Here is a 16,558-nt window from a genome sequence, read left to right on the forward strand (position 1 = left end):
TTCAGAATGAAGGTCATTTTCTTTATGTTGTATAATAGGAGCCTTACTCCAAAAATTAATTGGGATTGGAATAAAGAAATAGGGAGGGCGAGAGCTTAATATGATTATTCCTAATGCATTTCTCCTTCTAAATACAACTCAGTGGCCATTTTGGAAGTTCTGTTGGTATCAGAACCAAGGCTTTCTGGGGATAGATACAGCCTCTATGATCTATGCATAGTTTTTCCAATTGGACACATTACCAGGATGATTAATTCAGAATAAACATATTATTCACTCTAATCCTGAGTATGTAAAATAACGTAAGTATTTGGGGACATAATTTCAACAGCTGAGGAATTGAACATAGTGCACATATTCTCATTACCCTTGCATCAAAATATGTTGAAATGAAAACAGTCACTATCATATGAATTTAATATTCTGGAAATAAGAGGTAAAACCCAATGCAATGCTACATAAGTGCATAAATAGCAAGACGGTATATAACAACTCAGTAGTCATTAGCTTAACAAATTTAACTACATGCTCTATCATTTACACTAAAAAGTGCTATGCAATCAAATTTATATGCTCTCCAATAATAATCTTATTGGATAAGATCCAGTAATTGGATACATAATCCAGACCAAAGCTCAGATGTAATAAATACAGAGTCCTCACTTAACAACCCTAATTGGGACCAGAAACTCTGCCACTAAGCAAAGTAATAATTAAATGGGAAATAATTTGACTGTGACAGAGCTTTCCAATCAGAAAGAGACAACCTAATTCCACTTTTTTGGCTTTTTAGAGCCTATTAAGCACTCCCCTTCCTTTGGAATGCTTAAGTGCCTGCTTACTGTTTTGTATACATTGAAAGCAATATAATCATGCTGCAGCCCTGGACTGGGAGTCATAGATATGCCAAACAGCTTATTCACTTGAAATCCCTTTGGCTTCAATCTCTCCACTCTGTATGAGGCTGCAATTTTTTCTCTGCCTAATTATTTCCCACTGCTAGCAAGGAAGAGTCAGACAAAGGAGAGCTTGCCTACAGAAATCGGTAACTTTTTTTTTCTTTCCCTAGTCTCACAGAGCAGAGAGAAATTGCAGAGAAAGTGATTTCAAGAGAGTAAGCTTTTTTACACATCAAGAGCAATGTGACTTCACCAGCAGCAGGACAAAGTCAGGGAAGAATAAGGGAGATTGGAGAGAAAGAGAGTTCAAAAGAGTACTGTAAACACCCTGTCCAAGGCAAGAGTCCGTATACCATCCAGACAAATGCATGAAAACCAGATATGAAGATGGAAAAGAAACAAGAGCAATATCAAAATTGTCTGGATCTGCAGATGACACTATAGGACTAGAGCAGAGGTGTCAAACTCAAGGCCCGGGGCCCAGATCTGGCCTGCGGGGTGTTTAGATCTTGCCTGTGGGGTCACCTTGGAAACAGCCCATGGTGCCTGTGCCAGAAAAAATGGAACTCAGGACAGCTGCCTGCGGCCCACCTGAGCTCCATCTTCGCTGGCAGAGGGTTGCAGGAGGCCATTGCAGCTAAAAATGCAGCTCACAAGGGCTGCAGGCGGCACTCCCCAGCTTTGTTTTCGCTGGCAGAGGGTTGCAGGAGGCCGTTGCAGCTGAAAACAGAGCTTGGGAACCCGTTTTCGTTGACAGAGTGCTCAGGCCACCACAGGAATCCTCGACATGAGTGATGTCGAGTTGGCCATGCCCACCCTGGCCATGTCCACCCCAACCCCCCAAGGTCAAACACAACCTGACGCGGTCCTCAATGCAATTGAGTTTGACACCTCTGGACTAGAGTAAAAGAAAGAGGAGATATTATATTATGTAAAATATACAATAATATATAAAACATAAACTCCAAATTAATAAAACCCCAAATATAGTGCACAGAATCCCAAAAGCCCTGTAGAAAATCTCTTTTCTCAGCTTTTTCCAGAAAGCAAGCAAATTCACAGACAGATAAAATATCCAGGAGGAGCTACAGTAGCTCCATCAAAAATAATGCTTCTGGAAAATTTAAATAGAATTCTATTAAAGATATCCAAGGCATAGATTCCAACAACTATTCTGTTAACAGAATTTATCTTTATATTAAATTTGTATTAGTTTTGGAAAAAGTGTTTTAAGCAAATGGAAAATTAGAAAAATCTAATATTTTTAGTATCTTTTACAGATACAGGATATATAAAAATATCTTACAATCATGCTAATCCATAAGCAAACAGTTTTTGATTATTTATTTAAAGTAAATATGTTGTTCAAACATAGTAAGCAAGCTACAAGCATTCGCATATAACCAGAGTATGCAACAATAGCTTATTTTAGATTTTGTTTTGGCCACCTCTGGAACAAAAATACTTATCTCTAAATAAACTGAATGGATGTTTGGCTAATTGTATCACTCAGGTGACATTTAAAACAATCACAACCTTCTGCATTTTTGCTAATTAAGTTTTATGGCTTAGCGTAACTTGAACATAGATTCAAAAAATGTTTATATAGCTTATTACGCTTTTGTATATATTTATATCATGCTTGAAGATTAAATTTGAAAGTTTGGTTGATTTAAACATTTAAAACTGTGAATTAATTAGTAATTTTGTCACAAAATATAAGATTGAATTCTTATCCCTCATAGCTTACTTACATAGATTAATCAGTTTCCTTAGTTAAATAGAGAATTAATGCCATTAATTCAAAAATGCAAGTTTCCATGAAGTAGCCTGCCATGCTTATTTTCAGCTGCTCTGGCCTTTTTATGGATTTGACAAGCAGAATCACAAGACCAAGAGGGATTCCTTCCAACTCCAAAACTTGTAGCTAGCAGATCAACCCATTCCATGTTTCCAATTTAGTCTCTATAGCAATATATGAAATGCTGCCCAGACTATTTATTTATCACAATAAACAAGAGCGCACATAAGCTAAGAAAGCATCAGTCACTTTTCCTTGTATTGTGAAAATTGGAAGACCTTCTCTCCAACCCCCATCTTTAACGCAGTAATAAATGCTGCTCTTATAAAATGCTCTCTCTTTAGTTTAGAAGTCATAGCAATCTTATTAAGAAAAATCTTCCTCTTACATAGTTTTATAGATCATTTTGGAGTAAATTATTAACATTTACATCATATATAATTTAAATTAACAATATGGAGTATATTATTATCGTGCCATGAGCATTTTTAATTCATGTACTCCATAAACCTTTAGTATTTTTCTAAATTCTTTGGTGAAAAAAACATAATAAAAGACTAAGAAGAAAACAAGGAAAAAAATACAACCCCCCCCCCTGCAAAACCCCTCACATTCTTCCTAGATTCTTCTTGTGTTGTCTTCTACTCATAAAACCAATGCTATCTAGAAAGTCATATTTAATATAATGTTAGACAAGATGACACATTGGGTCAGCTTTTCAGAGAAATTTATTTCCTTATCAAATCTCTTAATGCTTTCAACAATGGTAGATTTTCTAGTGAACTGCCTTCAATGGAACTCTCCTTAAAATTTGTGGAGATATTTAGAAGTGTGTCTGCCTTAAAAGTAGACCATGCTGAATTATATAGCACAAATTAACATCACCAGCTGACCACAAAAAGTGTTTTATAACACTTTATAATATGCCATAAATGTCTTTATAATAATTTTTTATGTGATAAAATGTTTTATAAAATTTGCCATTTTCAATTCTACAGGACTCTTAGTCCCTGATTTTGGATGCATTCTGTACATTTTAGCTCTTGGTTCAAAACATTTTATACTACAACACACCTTTTCACCCAGCTTAAAGGTTACACACAAACGGGAGAGTTTTAATGGTACATTGAATTCCATATTTAGCAACTGTGGATTAAACATCAATCTTTTCAATGAACAATGTTCTTTTCAACTGATACCTAACTTGAATTCACTACACATCATGACCAAAGTAATTTCTACCTTATTGGATTACCAAAACCATATTTATTTCTGGGACCACATTAATTTGAATATTTAAGTAAGAAAAAAAATGCTTCGCTATCTATAGTAAATAGCTACCAAATTGTACTTTTATGAAAAAATAGGCTACTTCTGGTAAGTAAAAAAAGGAATAGGAGAAGCCTTTGTAAAATAATTTTTTAAAAGGTCTCCAAGCAGTAACATACTGCCAAGAACTCAAAGTGCAAGAAAGACAATGCCATTGATTATTTTCATACTTAATATTTTAATTCAATATTGCAATTTAACAATCTAATTAGTTCTTTAATATCTACTCCTTCTATACTGACTAAAATAGCTTACACTATTTCCAAAACATGAAGAAGTCACCATGGGATGATTCTCTGATGATACCAGTGGTGGGATTAAAAAAAAATTACTACCAGTTCTGTGGGTGTGGCTTGGTGGGAGTGGCGTGGCTTGGTGGGCGTGGCTTGGTTGGTATGGCAGGGAAAGGATACTGTAAAATCTCCATTCCCACCACACTCCAGCGGAAGGTTACTGCAAAATCCCCATTTGCTCCCAATCAGCTGGGACTCGGGAGGCAGAGAATAGATGAGGGTGAGGAATCAGCTGGGACTCGGGAGGCAGAGAATAGATGAGGGTGAGGCCAGTCAGAGGTTGTATTTACCGGTTCTCTGAACTACTCAAAATTTTGGCTACCATTTCTCCAGAACTGGTCAGAACTTGCTGAATATCACCTCTGGATGAAACCCAGCTTTACATCATGTTAAAGATCCCACCCTCCAAAGAATGTCATCTAAAAGGATCCAGGAAAATAACTTTTTCTGCTGTGTGCCCATTAAATTATCAACTTAGACTGACCCTGGTGATCTTTAGGAAAGCCCTGAAGACATGCCTTTGCCATTGAGCTTTCCTCTAGAGGTAGAAGGGAGTTTTTGTTATGAACATTGTATTATGAAAATATTGAATGTGATGTAGTTTTGGGCTTTGCTGCGGATTATGGTTAATTTTTGTTACAATATGGTTTATTAATGGATTTATGTCTCTATATTTAATTTAGTTGTTTTTAACTGTGAACCAGCCAGAGTCACTCAGGTGAGATGGGCATACAAATCAAATCAATACATAATGGTCCTACTATGCTAGTATTTTAACACAGTACTATAATATTTACTCAAAAATATGGAAATATTCACCCAACTCATTCTGCTAAAACTATGTCTTACATTTTCTATTTTCCTCCCAAATTACTCTTAAGATGTTGGGAAGCAGGGAGGGAGAGTGGTGACACAAGAAGTAAGATTGTGATTTCTGTCAACTACTACTACCAGTCTCACAACAATGTAACTCTTCTTAGACAGAGTAGAACTTGTTTTACAACATTTTTTCCTACCCTCTCCTTGACCTTATTTTTTTTAACTTGCATTCCTCATGAGCTGCAAAGGTACATGTGCAGTCACCAGACTTCTTTAAAAAAATATAACTTTGAACAGCAGCAACACTTCACTTCTGTAATGGCAATACTCACGTTTACATATAAAATACATAGAATCCTTCAAGCATCGTTTTCTTGTTAGTGTTCTACAATGTACTAAACTATGGCACTTCGTTTTGTTCTAACACAGCAGGCATTATATTGTATTCATCGACAAGTGCCATATTATATAACAATTTTTAGAGTGCCAACATCACAGGGATTGGATGGTGTAAACATTAACTTTAAAAAATTCTACCATGGCAAATGTCCTACCCCACCAATAAACAAACAACTAACATAATACATGAAAAAGATTGTCATTCAGCACCATCAGCTAGGTGTCATGCCTCAAAGGTCTACTTACAAAGGAATGTTTAAGTGTTTCTTTGAATGCCAAGAGTAAAGAGGCCAAGCATATTTTGGAGGCAACAGAATGTTGAGACAGTAATGTACTCTGGCTTAAGTGTGCCTTACTTTTTGCTGGGTTGGAACTTAGAGCAAGTCGTCTGCAGTTGACTAGACAGGTTGAACAAATTCATTCTGAACAAGCCAGATCTAATGTAGTCTCATACCATGCCAAGTAGGCTTGCATCCCGCCAAGTAAAGTCTCAAAGGTGCTTTTTCATTTCATTTTCAAGTAAAGCTTCATAAAAGAAAACCAGCAGTAACCTGTACCCAGAAACCGATTGATAACAGCAACCCTAAAACTGGGATTATTCTACTGTAGAGGGTGTGGTCCGCTAGTTACTCTGTACCAATTCTAGTTTCTGGGTCATCTTCAAAGACAACCCTATGTAGAAAAGTTCTTTGCCACAAAGAAGAGGGAGTCAAGTTATTCTCCAAAGCACATGAGGGCAGGACAAGAAGCAATGGATGGAAAATAATCAAGGAGAGAAGCAACCTAGAACTAAGAAGACATTTTCTGAAAGTTAGAACAATTAACCAGTGGAACAACTTACCTCCAGAAGTTGTGTATGGTACAACACTGGAAGTTTTTAAGAAGAGATTGGACAACCATTTGTCTGAAATGGTATAGGGTTTCCGGCCTGAGCAGGGTGTTGGACTAGAAGACCTCCAAGGTCCCTTCCAACTATTATTCTATTCTATTCTAGAACACACTGCACATCAACCAAGTGGTAATGTAGGTATAATCATTGTTGCCAAGAGCTCCAGTTTCAGACAGAACTATATCTACATATCAACCAAACCTAAGCAATCCTTGCACCATCCCGTTATGGCTTCCACTTGCTGTTCACATAGAAATCACAATGCCAGGAAGCCCCAATAACACAGGCATGCTGTTTTGGGGAGCATGGCATCCCCTAGAGCAGCAGTCCCCAACCTTTATGGCTTGGCAGCCTAGCTGGGGAGAGAGAGAAGAGCTGGGCTGTGCGAGCAGTGGGCTGATGTGAACACATACATAGCCCAACTTGCACTAGCGGCAGGCCAACAAGCATGTGTGTGCAGCTCCACTTGCACAAGTCAAGCTGTGCACATGTGCATGCACGCCATTGCATGGCCCAATTCCAAATAGGTCACAGCCCAGTGGTGGGCCATGGGTCGGGAATTGGGGACTCTTGACCTAGATCTAATACCAAAACTGATGTTTCTGGGAACCCAGTATGAACAGCAAGTTTGTCTTCCTTGGATTTAATCAGAGCTCACCTTGTCTTCCACTAACCCCAACATTTAAAGATTAGGCATAGCTATCTATGCCTTTGCAAAACTAGAAGCTTCAGTATAGCTACTACCAAAAACCTAGAAGAATTTAAATACAAAGCAACAAGACCACAATAGGCTCAAATTTGTTTTAAAGACAAGATATCCTGAACTGCTTGCTGATAATTGTTTTATACAGGTATGTCTCAGTGAAATTACTTGCAGAAATAACTTTTCCAATGTGAATTCAATAGAGTTTAGAAGTCACAATGGTATTTAATAGCTTCATTATTAACACATCAGGAAGGAAATAGCACAGATGGAACACATAGTTACACTTTTCCCATTGGTGAACCCCCAAAAAATAAAAAACACAAACATGTCTATTTAAAGATTATGTTCATGCATCAGTATATTTGACATCATTTGCTAAATCATTAGCAGAACATCTCTCAATAGCACACTGTTAACAGAAACTCCCTGTAGCTGACGCAAATTCTCAAAGAGCCCAAGGCAATATCTGATTATGTCACTGTTGATATTTTCTTCTTCTTCCAATACCAACTGGCACTGTTCAAACTAAGTTTTACGTACAATAAATACAGTATCATAAGCATTACTGTCTTTTTAAAAAGCCAATCTTCTAATTTACTTATATTGACAATTATTTTCTTAATCATGGTAGTTCTGCTTAGGAAACAGCAGCAGTTCTGCAACTACAGTGGCTTAATCACATTTTGACAGTAGCATATTTGTACATTTAGGGGCTGACCAACAAAAACAGGAACAGAAACATGTATCTGACACTTTAGCAATTATGACCGAAATGGAAAATTAAGACTCAGGTCTTGCATGAATGCGGCCCAAATGGTCAGAAGAATATTTTAATTGGGGCAACTATTCAAATTGATAAACAAGAAATTCATATATCAGTTGACAGAACATAGTGTCATAAAGGTGATACTAGATAAAGTACTAAAGACTCTCACAGATCAAATTCATCTCCTGTGACTTTCCTGACCTTCAGTTGGTCCAAAATGAAGATGTGTAGGCAAAGATGGGCATGCCTCAATATGCCCATGTAACATCTCTGTTTCACAAACTGCACTAATTGCCAGTTTGTGCCTGGGTGCAAATCAAGGTGTTGGCCACTATTTCTAAACCTCTACATGGCATAAGTCCTAGTTATTTGAGAGACCACTTCTCTTTCATAGTATCTGCCTAACTGGTTCAATCAGGCAGAATTGGCATACTCCAGGTTCCATTGATTAAGCAATTCCACCTACTGGGCCCCTGGGCCTTATCTGTAGTAGTTCCTGCCCTATGGATTGAAGCTACTCCTGAAATTTGAACAGTTTCTATCCTACTAGGATTTCAAAGGGCCTTAAAGACTTTTTCAGTCCTCTGAGAGGATGATTGATGTCCCTTTCTTCCTTTTTTGACCTCTCTACCATTTTGTTCCTTTGTCTTATGCTTTTATAAGAGCCGAGGTGGCGCAGTGGTTAGAGTGCAGTACTGCAGCCACTTCAGCTGACTGTTAGCTGCAGTTCGGCGGTTCAAATCTCACCGGCTCAGGGTTGACTCAGCCTTCCATCCTTCCGAGGTGGGTAAAATGAGGACCCAGACTGTGGGTGCAATATGCTGACTCTGTAAACCGCTTACAGAGGACTGAAAACCCTATGAAGTGGTATATAAGTCTAACTGCTATTGCTATTGCTATTTCGGTATTGCTCTGTTTATTAAATGTTTTAACAATTGTAAACAGACCAGAATTTCTGGAAGTTGGGTTGCATATACATTTAATAAATTACTATTTATATTACTATTATATTGTTATGATTATTACAAAAATTGGTTGCTATTGTTTCTTCAAAGTTATTTTTTCAACTTCTCACCTAGCCTATAGCTGTAGGATGAAGTCCAGGGAATCTCTTATCAAGGAATTAATCAAATTCAGCCATGCTGTTTTTCTCAAGATTATCCACAGTAACATAGATGCTTCAACTAAAGGCTTAAAAGGAGTCAAAAATATTAATAACATGTTCTGGGTTATATCACTGTGTAACAGATGCTTCCAATCTGCAACAAACATATCTTTGGTCATCACAAAACATGTTGTGAAATTAAACTGAATTTTTGTTTGAATTTATAGTTTCTTAACTTTCAAATAAATTTCCTTACACTTTAGCTATATATTCAGAATATAAGCTTATGGTGAAATCATACTTTTAAAATTAATTTCACCTGGAATTAGTAAACAGTTAAGTATATTAACATTTTAACTATTATTTAATTGCACTGAATTGCTTTAGCATCTCTTCAACTAATCCAATTAATTATTTCAATTTATAGGTCCACCAATCTCAAATACATGCTTGATAACAATTTAAAATCATATAAAAGTCCAGAAAGCAATATTGTAGAAAACACATTAAAAACATATAGCAGAATTAACAGCCAAGATATAAGAAATCAATAGTAATCAATTAACACTCTACAAACTCCACTACACAGCTACAGAATCATATCTTATGAAAAGCCTGCAGCATCGGATTCAATCTAATCTCTGGAGAGATGATGTTTCAAAGGAGAGTGCCATGATAGAAAAGAGTCTCATCTTGGCTCCACTAGATGATATTTCCTGACAAGTATACCTCTTTTGTCAGACCTAAAGGGACAGGTATAATTAGCGATGAGGTGCCTCAAATAGACCAATATCCCATATATGGTTCCACCACAAAACCGCGATGTCCTTATCCGCGCCGACATAAGTGCGGAGGCAAATCCGCGGCGTCCGAAGCACTAAGAAAAAAACGACCCTACCGCCGCGACAACAGCGCGGTGACAGAAGGGCGTTCTACATGCTTCGTTCTTTGCCTCCAAAGGTAGCCCTCCTCCTCCAGCTGGCAGCGGGCACGGGGCAAAGCGGGCTGCCCAGCAGCAGCAGCCCGTGGGAAGGGTCCAGCTCAGCCGCGGGGGGCAGCAGGAAGCGGAGGAGGATGCGGCGGCAGCGGCGGCGGCTGAGGCTCTCCCGGGCCGGCGAAGCGGGCTTGGCCGGCGGAGGCAGGCTGCCCTCTTCTTCCTCAACAACATCTCCTTGGACGGGCGGCCTCCGCCGCCAGCGCCTCCCCCAGAGGAAGAGGCAGGGCGGGCGGCGGCTGAGGCTCTCCCGGGGCCGGCGAAGCGGGTTGCCCGGTGGCAGCGGCCGCCCATCCAAGGAGATGTTGAGGAAGAAGAGGGCGGCCTGCCTCTGCCAGGCAAGCCCGCTTCGCCGGCCCCGGGAGAGCCTCAGCCGCCGCCGCTGCTGCATCCTCCTCCGCCGCCAGCGTCGGCGGCCCTGCTCGGCCCCCCTGCGGGCTTCCTGCTGCCCCCCGTGGCTGTGCTGGACCCTTCCCGCAGGCTGCTGCTGCTGGGCAGCCCACTTTGCCCCGTGCCCGCTGCCACTGTCAGCTGGAGGAGGAGGGCTACCTTTGGAGGCAAAGAACGAAGTATGTAGAACGCCCTTCTGTCGCCGCGCTGTTGTCCCCGCGGTGATGACGCGCGGTGATGACGTCGCGACTTTAGTGACGCGATTTAATCTCCGCTATTTTGCGTAGCGCGGTTTTGTCGTGCCACGCCCATATATCAGTTTGCTCTGCCACAATAGCAGTTGTCAAGAAAATAGCATGGAACATATCTATTTAGTCACTCAAAATGAAACTCAAATTAAGAAAGACTTGATTTTACTTAAGTTTTTATTACTTAATATATTTATATTCCTTAAATAGTCTCAGAAGATTAATTCATGTGAAAAAGTAGCATACTGTTGCAGTAGTTTTATAGAGAATATGGGATCAACAGACAGAACTGTATTACTAATCTTCTCAATTTTATACGTAACTAAATTAAAACATGTTGTTCAGTCCCATATATTTCTAAATCTTAAGAACCCTATTATTTTTCATAGAATGTTGACTATATCATTTAAGTGTCTGGAAATATACCTAGGCAAAGAAAATGGCACATATGCACCATAATGAAGGTCTTTTAACACAAAACAGAAAGAATCCAACATACTTATTAGGCCTTAGTCTTTAACAATTTTCCTTCATCAGCTATACAGAAGTTTGGCATGTCTGGAATGTGTAGAAAACATGATTATATTAATCAGAAAATAATAGAGGACAATTTTGTTAATACCTTTAACTAAAATATTTAGGAAATAGATTATGCAGTTGAAGTATTCATGCGTTTTCAGACACATGAAAACATCAAAATTTCAAAATAATGAAGGTATTTTAAACATATTAGTTAAAAATCAATTACTGTAGTTTCATAGTAGAAAAAAAATATTTATAGGTGGTCCACATTTAAAGATTGTTCAGCAATCATTGCAACTTACAATGGCATTGAACAAGTGATACTTACAACTGGTTCCTTGGAATTCTGGCCATTATAGTGTCCCATGTTCACGATCTGGATATTTGGTTCATGATTACATTATTACAGTGAAGCATGTCACACGATCATAATTTAAGTCTTTCCCTGCTGGCTTCCCATAGCCAACAGCAAAGCTGGCAGGAAATCAGAAGCAGCAAAGTTGTTGTGAGGACCTTGCATAATGATAGCAATCAGGAATGCCGGAACTGTCATCAGAAAGCAATGCACATGCTGTCACATTTTACTACCACACAGTTCTGGTCCCAATTGCTGTCATAAATCTATAATCACCCCATCCCTATTTATTGTACTTTGAATGCAATGGACACAGTTTTCATCCAGACATCATTACAACATTCAATTAAAAAAAAATCCACTACATCTGAAGAAATTTAGATAAATATAACAAAATAATGTAATTTTAAATGCTGTATGTGTTATGTGTCAATTTATGTTATAATTTACATAATGGCATTGTTAAATACTAAATGACTGGAAATGTTTTACTTATGAATTTAATTGACATTTGTTAAGACAAAATGTTATTCTAATTACGAAATAACATTAGGAGTAGGTAGAATCAGCTGCTGTTTATTTTAAAAAACCACACACATAACAACAATCTTATAAAGTGGGTTGGGCTACTGGTCTTAACTGCCCTGGTTCTAAGTTCTTCAATAGCTTCTACTTCCATGATATCATAGTTCTTATATGTGTGCATTAACATACCACACTTTGCTCCAATGCTCCTAACAAGATTAATATTCAAGTCTCATAAACGAACTGGAAAACCAAACAAAAGAAGTACAACTGCTGTTTTGCAAAATGTATTCTGTAAGCAAACTTTGTCCATGTAAAAAAAAGTAACATTTTATATAACTAGTTTTTTAATATAAGAATATAAGTTTTTGAATATATATGTTTTTGAGTAGAAGTCCCACAGATTGAAATACAGAAACTATTCAATTCTTGGAAGCAATTTGCTTAAGAACCAATTGTTTCAGTAAAAACTTCTATTAAGGTTTTTTAAAATAAAATACAATGGACAAGGAATATTAATTTCAAATCATGTCTGGACAATTCCTAATCATTCCATAGCTTTATTCTGGTAATTTTAAGAACCAGTTATGTGAACTGCTACATAGTTGCAAATATATATGGTGATTTTATATAAAGCCCATCCTGGATGCTCAGATATAACAGAGCAAAAGACAATGAAGCAGAATAAATTTCTAATATATTTTAATGAAGGTTCATTAAAAGTGAAACAGTTTAAGTTCTAGATTTCAATTATAACACTTAGGAACGTGGAAAAACATGTACAATTTCATGTACAGAACAGATGATTTTGGCTGGCTTATACCCAATATGAAACATGTGTTTTTGGTCTGGATATGGAATGAAGCAGGGTCGTTTTGTTCCAGATACAGAGTAAAGTGCTATTTGTTCCAGACTGAAGAGTTTCAGTGGAAGAAATGTGGAGGAAAATACCAAAGCTGAAGATTTTATTTAGTGATGGCAACTGAGAGAGGGCAGGAGAGGAAAAGATACCAGAAAGGATAAGAGTGAGCAGTCTGGCCTATGGGAACTGAGACCATTTGGAAGTGGGTGTAGTATAGGCCATCTGGAGAAAATAAGAGAGGCACAAGGTATCCTTGTTTCCGAAGGAGGAGAGAAAGGAAGAAGTGGACACCAGCTTTGCCCTATCCACCCTACAAAAATCACTCTGGGATTGCTGTAGGACAGGTTTCAGCTGCAGCACAAAACAAAAACATTCAAAGTTGTTTCTGCCAACAGCAACCAATCCATCCATAATGGTTCATCAAAATACCCAGAATATGAGGGCTGTGCTTTAAGTGTGAAACAAAACACGTTTTACAATCTATGCACACTCCTAAGACATTATATAGAAGGATATGATTTAATTATCCAGCCTACTAAATAGTGCTTCTCATGCAATAATTGACATCCATTCAGAATTAAATTCCAGCAAAATACAATGTCAAAAATACCAGATGGATAACATTAACTGCTGTATATTTTATTATTATCTTCATATAGGGGGTATTTTTCAAATCCATCACACAATTTCAAGAAGCATTGTTAGAAAAAATGTATATTATAATGAAAGACAAGGTGCCACAGTGTTGCAAAGAAAATCAAATAAAAAACAGTTCAAAGTTGAAATCAACATGATTTTCTGTCCTTTTTCTCGAATACTTTGCTTAGCTACTTTACGCAAAAGTTTGAAGCTGTGGTACAACCTTTATTATAGTAGTGACTTGGTCACAAATTACTGTTTTCCTGCTATGGAAAGCCAAAAACAATCTCCTACCAAGCCTGAACTGAAGTTTTAAAAGCTGAGGTTTGTATGCATATACATAGCACATACAGAATACTAATGCCCCAAAGCAATTACTATTTTTTTAACAGAATCACATAAGTAGTAAAAAAAAAATCATTACTGTATGCTTTGCATATGAAACCAAAAATATTTCTTTAATACCAAAAAGGAATCAAGTTAATAATGTATCAAAGTTTAGAAATAATTCAGATTCAAACATGTTTATTCATAAGAATACCTGTAGGTGGTACTCTCTAAAGTATATAATTTTGCTTCCTTTTGTCCAGACTTTAAAATATACTCTGATCACTAATTCAGCACTTGATTAGCATAATATCTAATATTACCTCAGAAAGACATGGCTCGAAAGAGAAGAGTTTCTAGAATGTTTTGTTGCAACCAATACACTGTATTAAATTATAGCCTTTTGAGGTTATTAAATACTGTAATTAGATTCAAATGATAAAATTATAACAGGAAAAAAGGTACCAAAATGTTGATTAATTCAAATAAAATAAGCCTAATGAAAATATAATTTTGTTTCATTTATACTTGTGCTCAAGTTAAATCTCAAATATTTATTAAAAGTTAAATAGTAAAAGAAGGTAGATGATTAATTCTACTATACTGAAAGTAGGATGCTTCTTCCTTTCAGATCTGTTAGGAAGAACCAGTGTAGTACAGTACAGAACTGGGCAGATCCAGATTCAAGTTCACCCCCATCAAAGGAAATTGGGTAACTTTGGGCCAATTACTCATTCACAACTCATCCTGTATCACAGGATCATTGATTTGTTGTAAAAATAAATGAAAATGAAATGAAGGGAAACCCCTGTGTAAGCAATCTTGAACTCCTGGAGAAAAGGCTGTGAATGAACTTAATAAATACTAAGTGGATTCTACCCACAAAAGCTTATATAATAATAATCTGGCCTTTGATATACAAAAACACTTCTTGCTGCAACACAAACCAATTTTCTGAAAATCAGTTCTTTGCATTTCTGGATTCTACCCACAAAAGCTTATATTATAATAATCTGGCCTTTGATATACAAAAACACTTCTTGCTGCAACACAAACCAATTTTCTGAAAATCAGTTCTTTGCATTTCTGGAATTAAAAGTCAAATCCAAACTTACCATATCAGATGGAACACTGCTAGACATCTTGATAACTACGCTGTCGGTTTCAAGAAACAAATAAGGTAAAAAGCCAGCCAAAACAACACAGGTACAGTAAAAAGATCTTCCAGCTAACCAATCTTTGGTTTGTTCCTGGTAAGTTGTGTGCGTTTGCTTCCTTCAATAAAAGCACCTGACCCCGCAGCAAGGAAACTGACAAAAGAATCCAATTGGTTTTGTTTTTTTTCAAAAAAAAAAAAAAAGGCTGGATCGGAGAGGAACCCACCGGGAAACTAGAGACAGCAACGGATTCCTGTCAACAGAAGCCCGAACACCAGTTGTGCCAGATAGACCAGGCAAAAACACACAACAACAACATGAATTGTGTAGGAGCGCTTTTTCTTCCTCTCTTGCTCTTCCTCTCCAGCCTAGACCAATAATGAATGACGAGGATGATTCAGAGGATAGTTCTGTACCCGAGTCACCTTCTCATTAAAAAGAAGAGAGGGGGAAAAAATAATAAGCGACAGGCACTCAACGAAGTAAATAAAGCAGCGACCGTCCTTCTTTCCCCGAGGCCAAAGTTCTTTGGGGGGGCGGGCGGAAGGGGGGGCTGCTCTCGTCCGATCCTCAGCAAGTGAAAGTGGGCTGGGGGGGGCACTTCTCTTCCTTGGAAAGGCGTGCTTCCTTACAGCATTTACAAGGCTGGGTTAAAGATATACGTATTAAAAAATAAGCCGGGGAAGACGGGAGGGAGGGAAGGGACAAAGAAATGTTACCCTCCCCCCTCAAACTGCAGCAGCAGCAGCAGCAGCTCAAGGGGGGATTTAAACTGCAGTTGCCTCTCGCAGCAGCAGCAGCCCTCGCCGCCCCCTCCGCCTCAAGTTTCGGCTTTCATCGCCCCCGCCGGTTCGTTTCTCCACAGTTCCTTCTCCGCCTCTTCTTCCTCCCCCTGCGGGGTCTCCCTCAGCAGCAAGACGGTTAACGGAAGCCCCCCGCAACCGAGGCGGAGGAGCGGCTCCTTCTCCTCTCGCTAGCCAGGGAGCCCGTTGAACGAAAGAAGGGCCGGGGTACGGCTTTCTCCGGCGCGCTTTCCGCTCCTCGGGATCCTTCACCGCCTGCCGCCGCTACTCCCGCAGCCGCCTCTTGTCATCTTCCCTTCCAGCCAACATGGCGTCTACGCCGAGCGGAGAAAAGGGGACACAGCAGGGGAAAGACGGACCCGACGCCCCTATTCCCCCCCCCTCTCCACTCGGCTTAGGCTCCGCCTCCGGATCGCTATTCGGTGACCGCGTCAAGTGCGGCCCCGCCTACTCATTATGGACGTGAGCGGCCGACGCCGCGCGCGCGGGGCATCCTAGGAAGTGTAGTTCTGAAGCTTCGGAAGTGTTAAGAAACCGCGGCCGCCTTTTCATCGCGCTGCAACTTTGGCTCTGGCCGCTGTTTGCCGTTGTGGCAACTCCGCCTTCGAACTTAAAGGCTTGGAAATTCCCTGCAAGAGTCAAAAGTGCATTATGTGTTTTTGGGGGGAGGGGGGGAGATTCGGTTTGACTGGTTTCAGTCATAGGACCAAACACATTTGGTTTCTCTCCA

General features: G+C 38.9%; 1 protein-coding gene across 1 annotated transcript in view; it reads right to left on the minus strand.

Annotated features, from left to right (window-relative positions):
• The window catches only part of UBL3 (ubiquitin like 3), a 41,110-nt gene extending 24,920 nt beyond the window's left edge, over positions 1-16,190 (minus strand). The window contains exon 1 of the mRNA XM_087721258.1: positions 14,984-16,190. Within this exon, the coding sequence (XP_087577384.1) occupies positions 14,984-15,010 (27 nt within the window). The 5' untranslated portion in view covers positions 15,011-16,190. The remainder of the gene's footprint in view (positions 1-14,983) is intronic.
• Positions 16,191-16,558: the final 368 nt, after the last annotated feature.

Source organism: Thamnophis sirtalis, unplaced genomic scaffold (assembly GCF_051295495.1).
Source record: "Thamnophis sirtalis isolate CommonGarterSnake01/CBP01778 unplaced genomic scaffold, rThaSir2_p1.2 scaffold_8, whole genome shotgun sequence".
Classification (NCBI taxonomy): domain Eukaryota; kingdom Metazoa; phylum Chordata; class Lepidosauria; order Squamata; family Natricidae; genus Thamnophis; species Thamnophis sirtalis.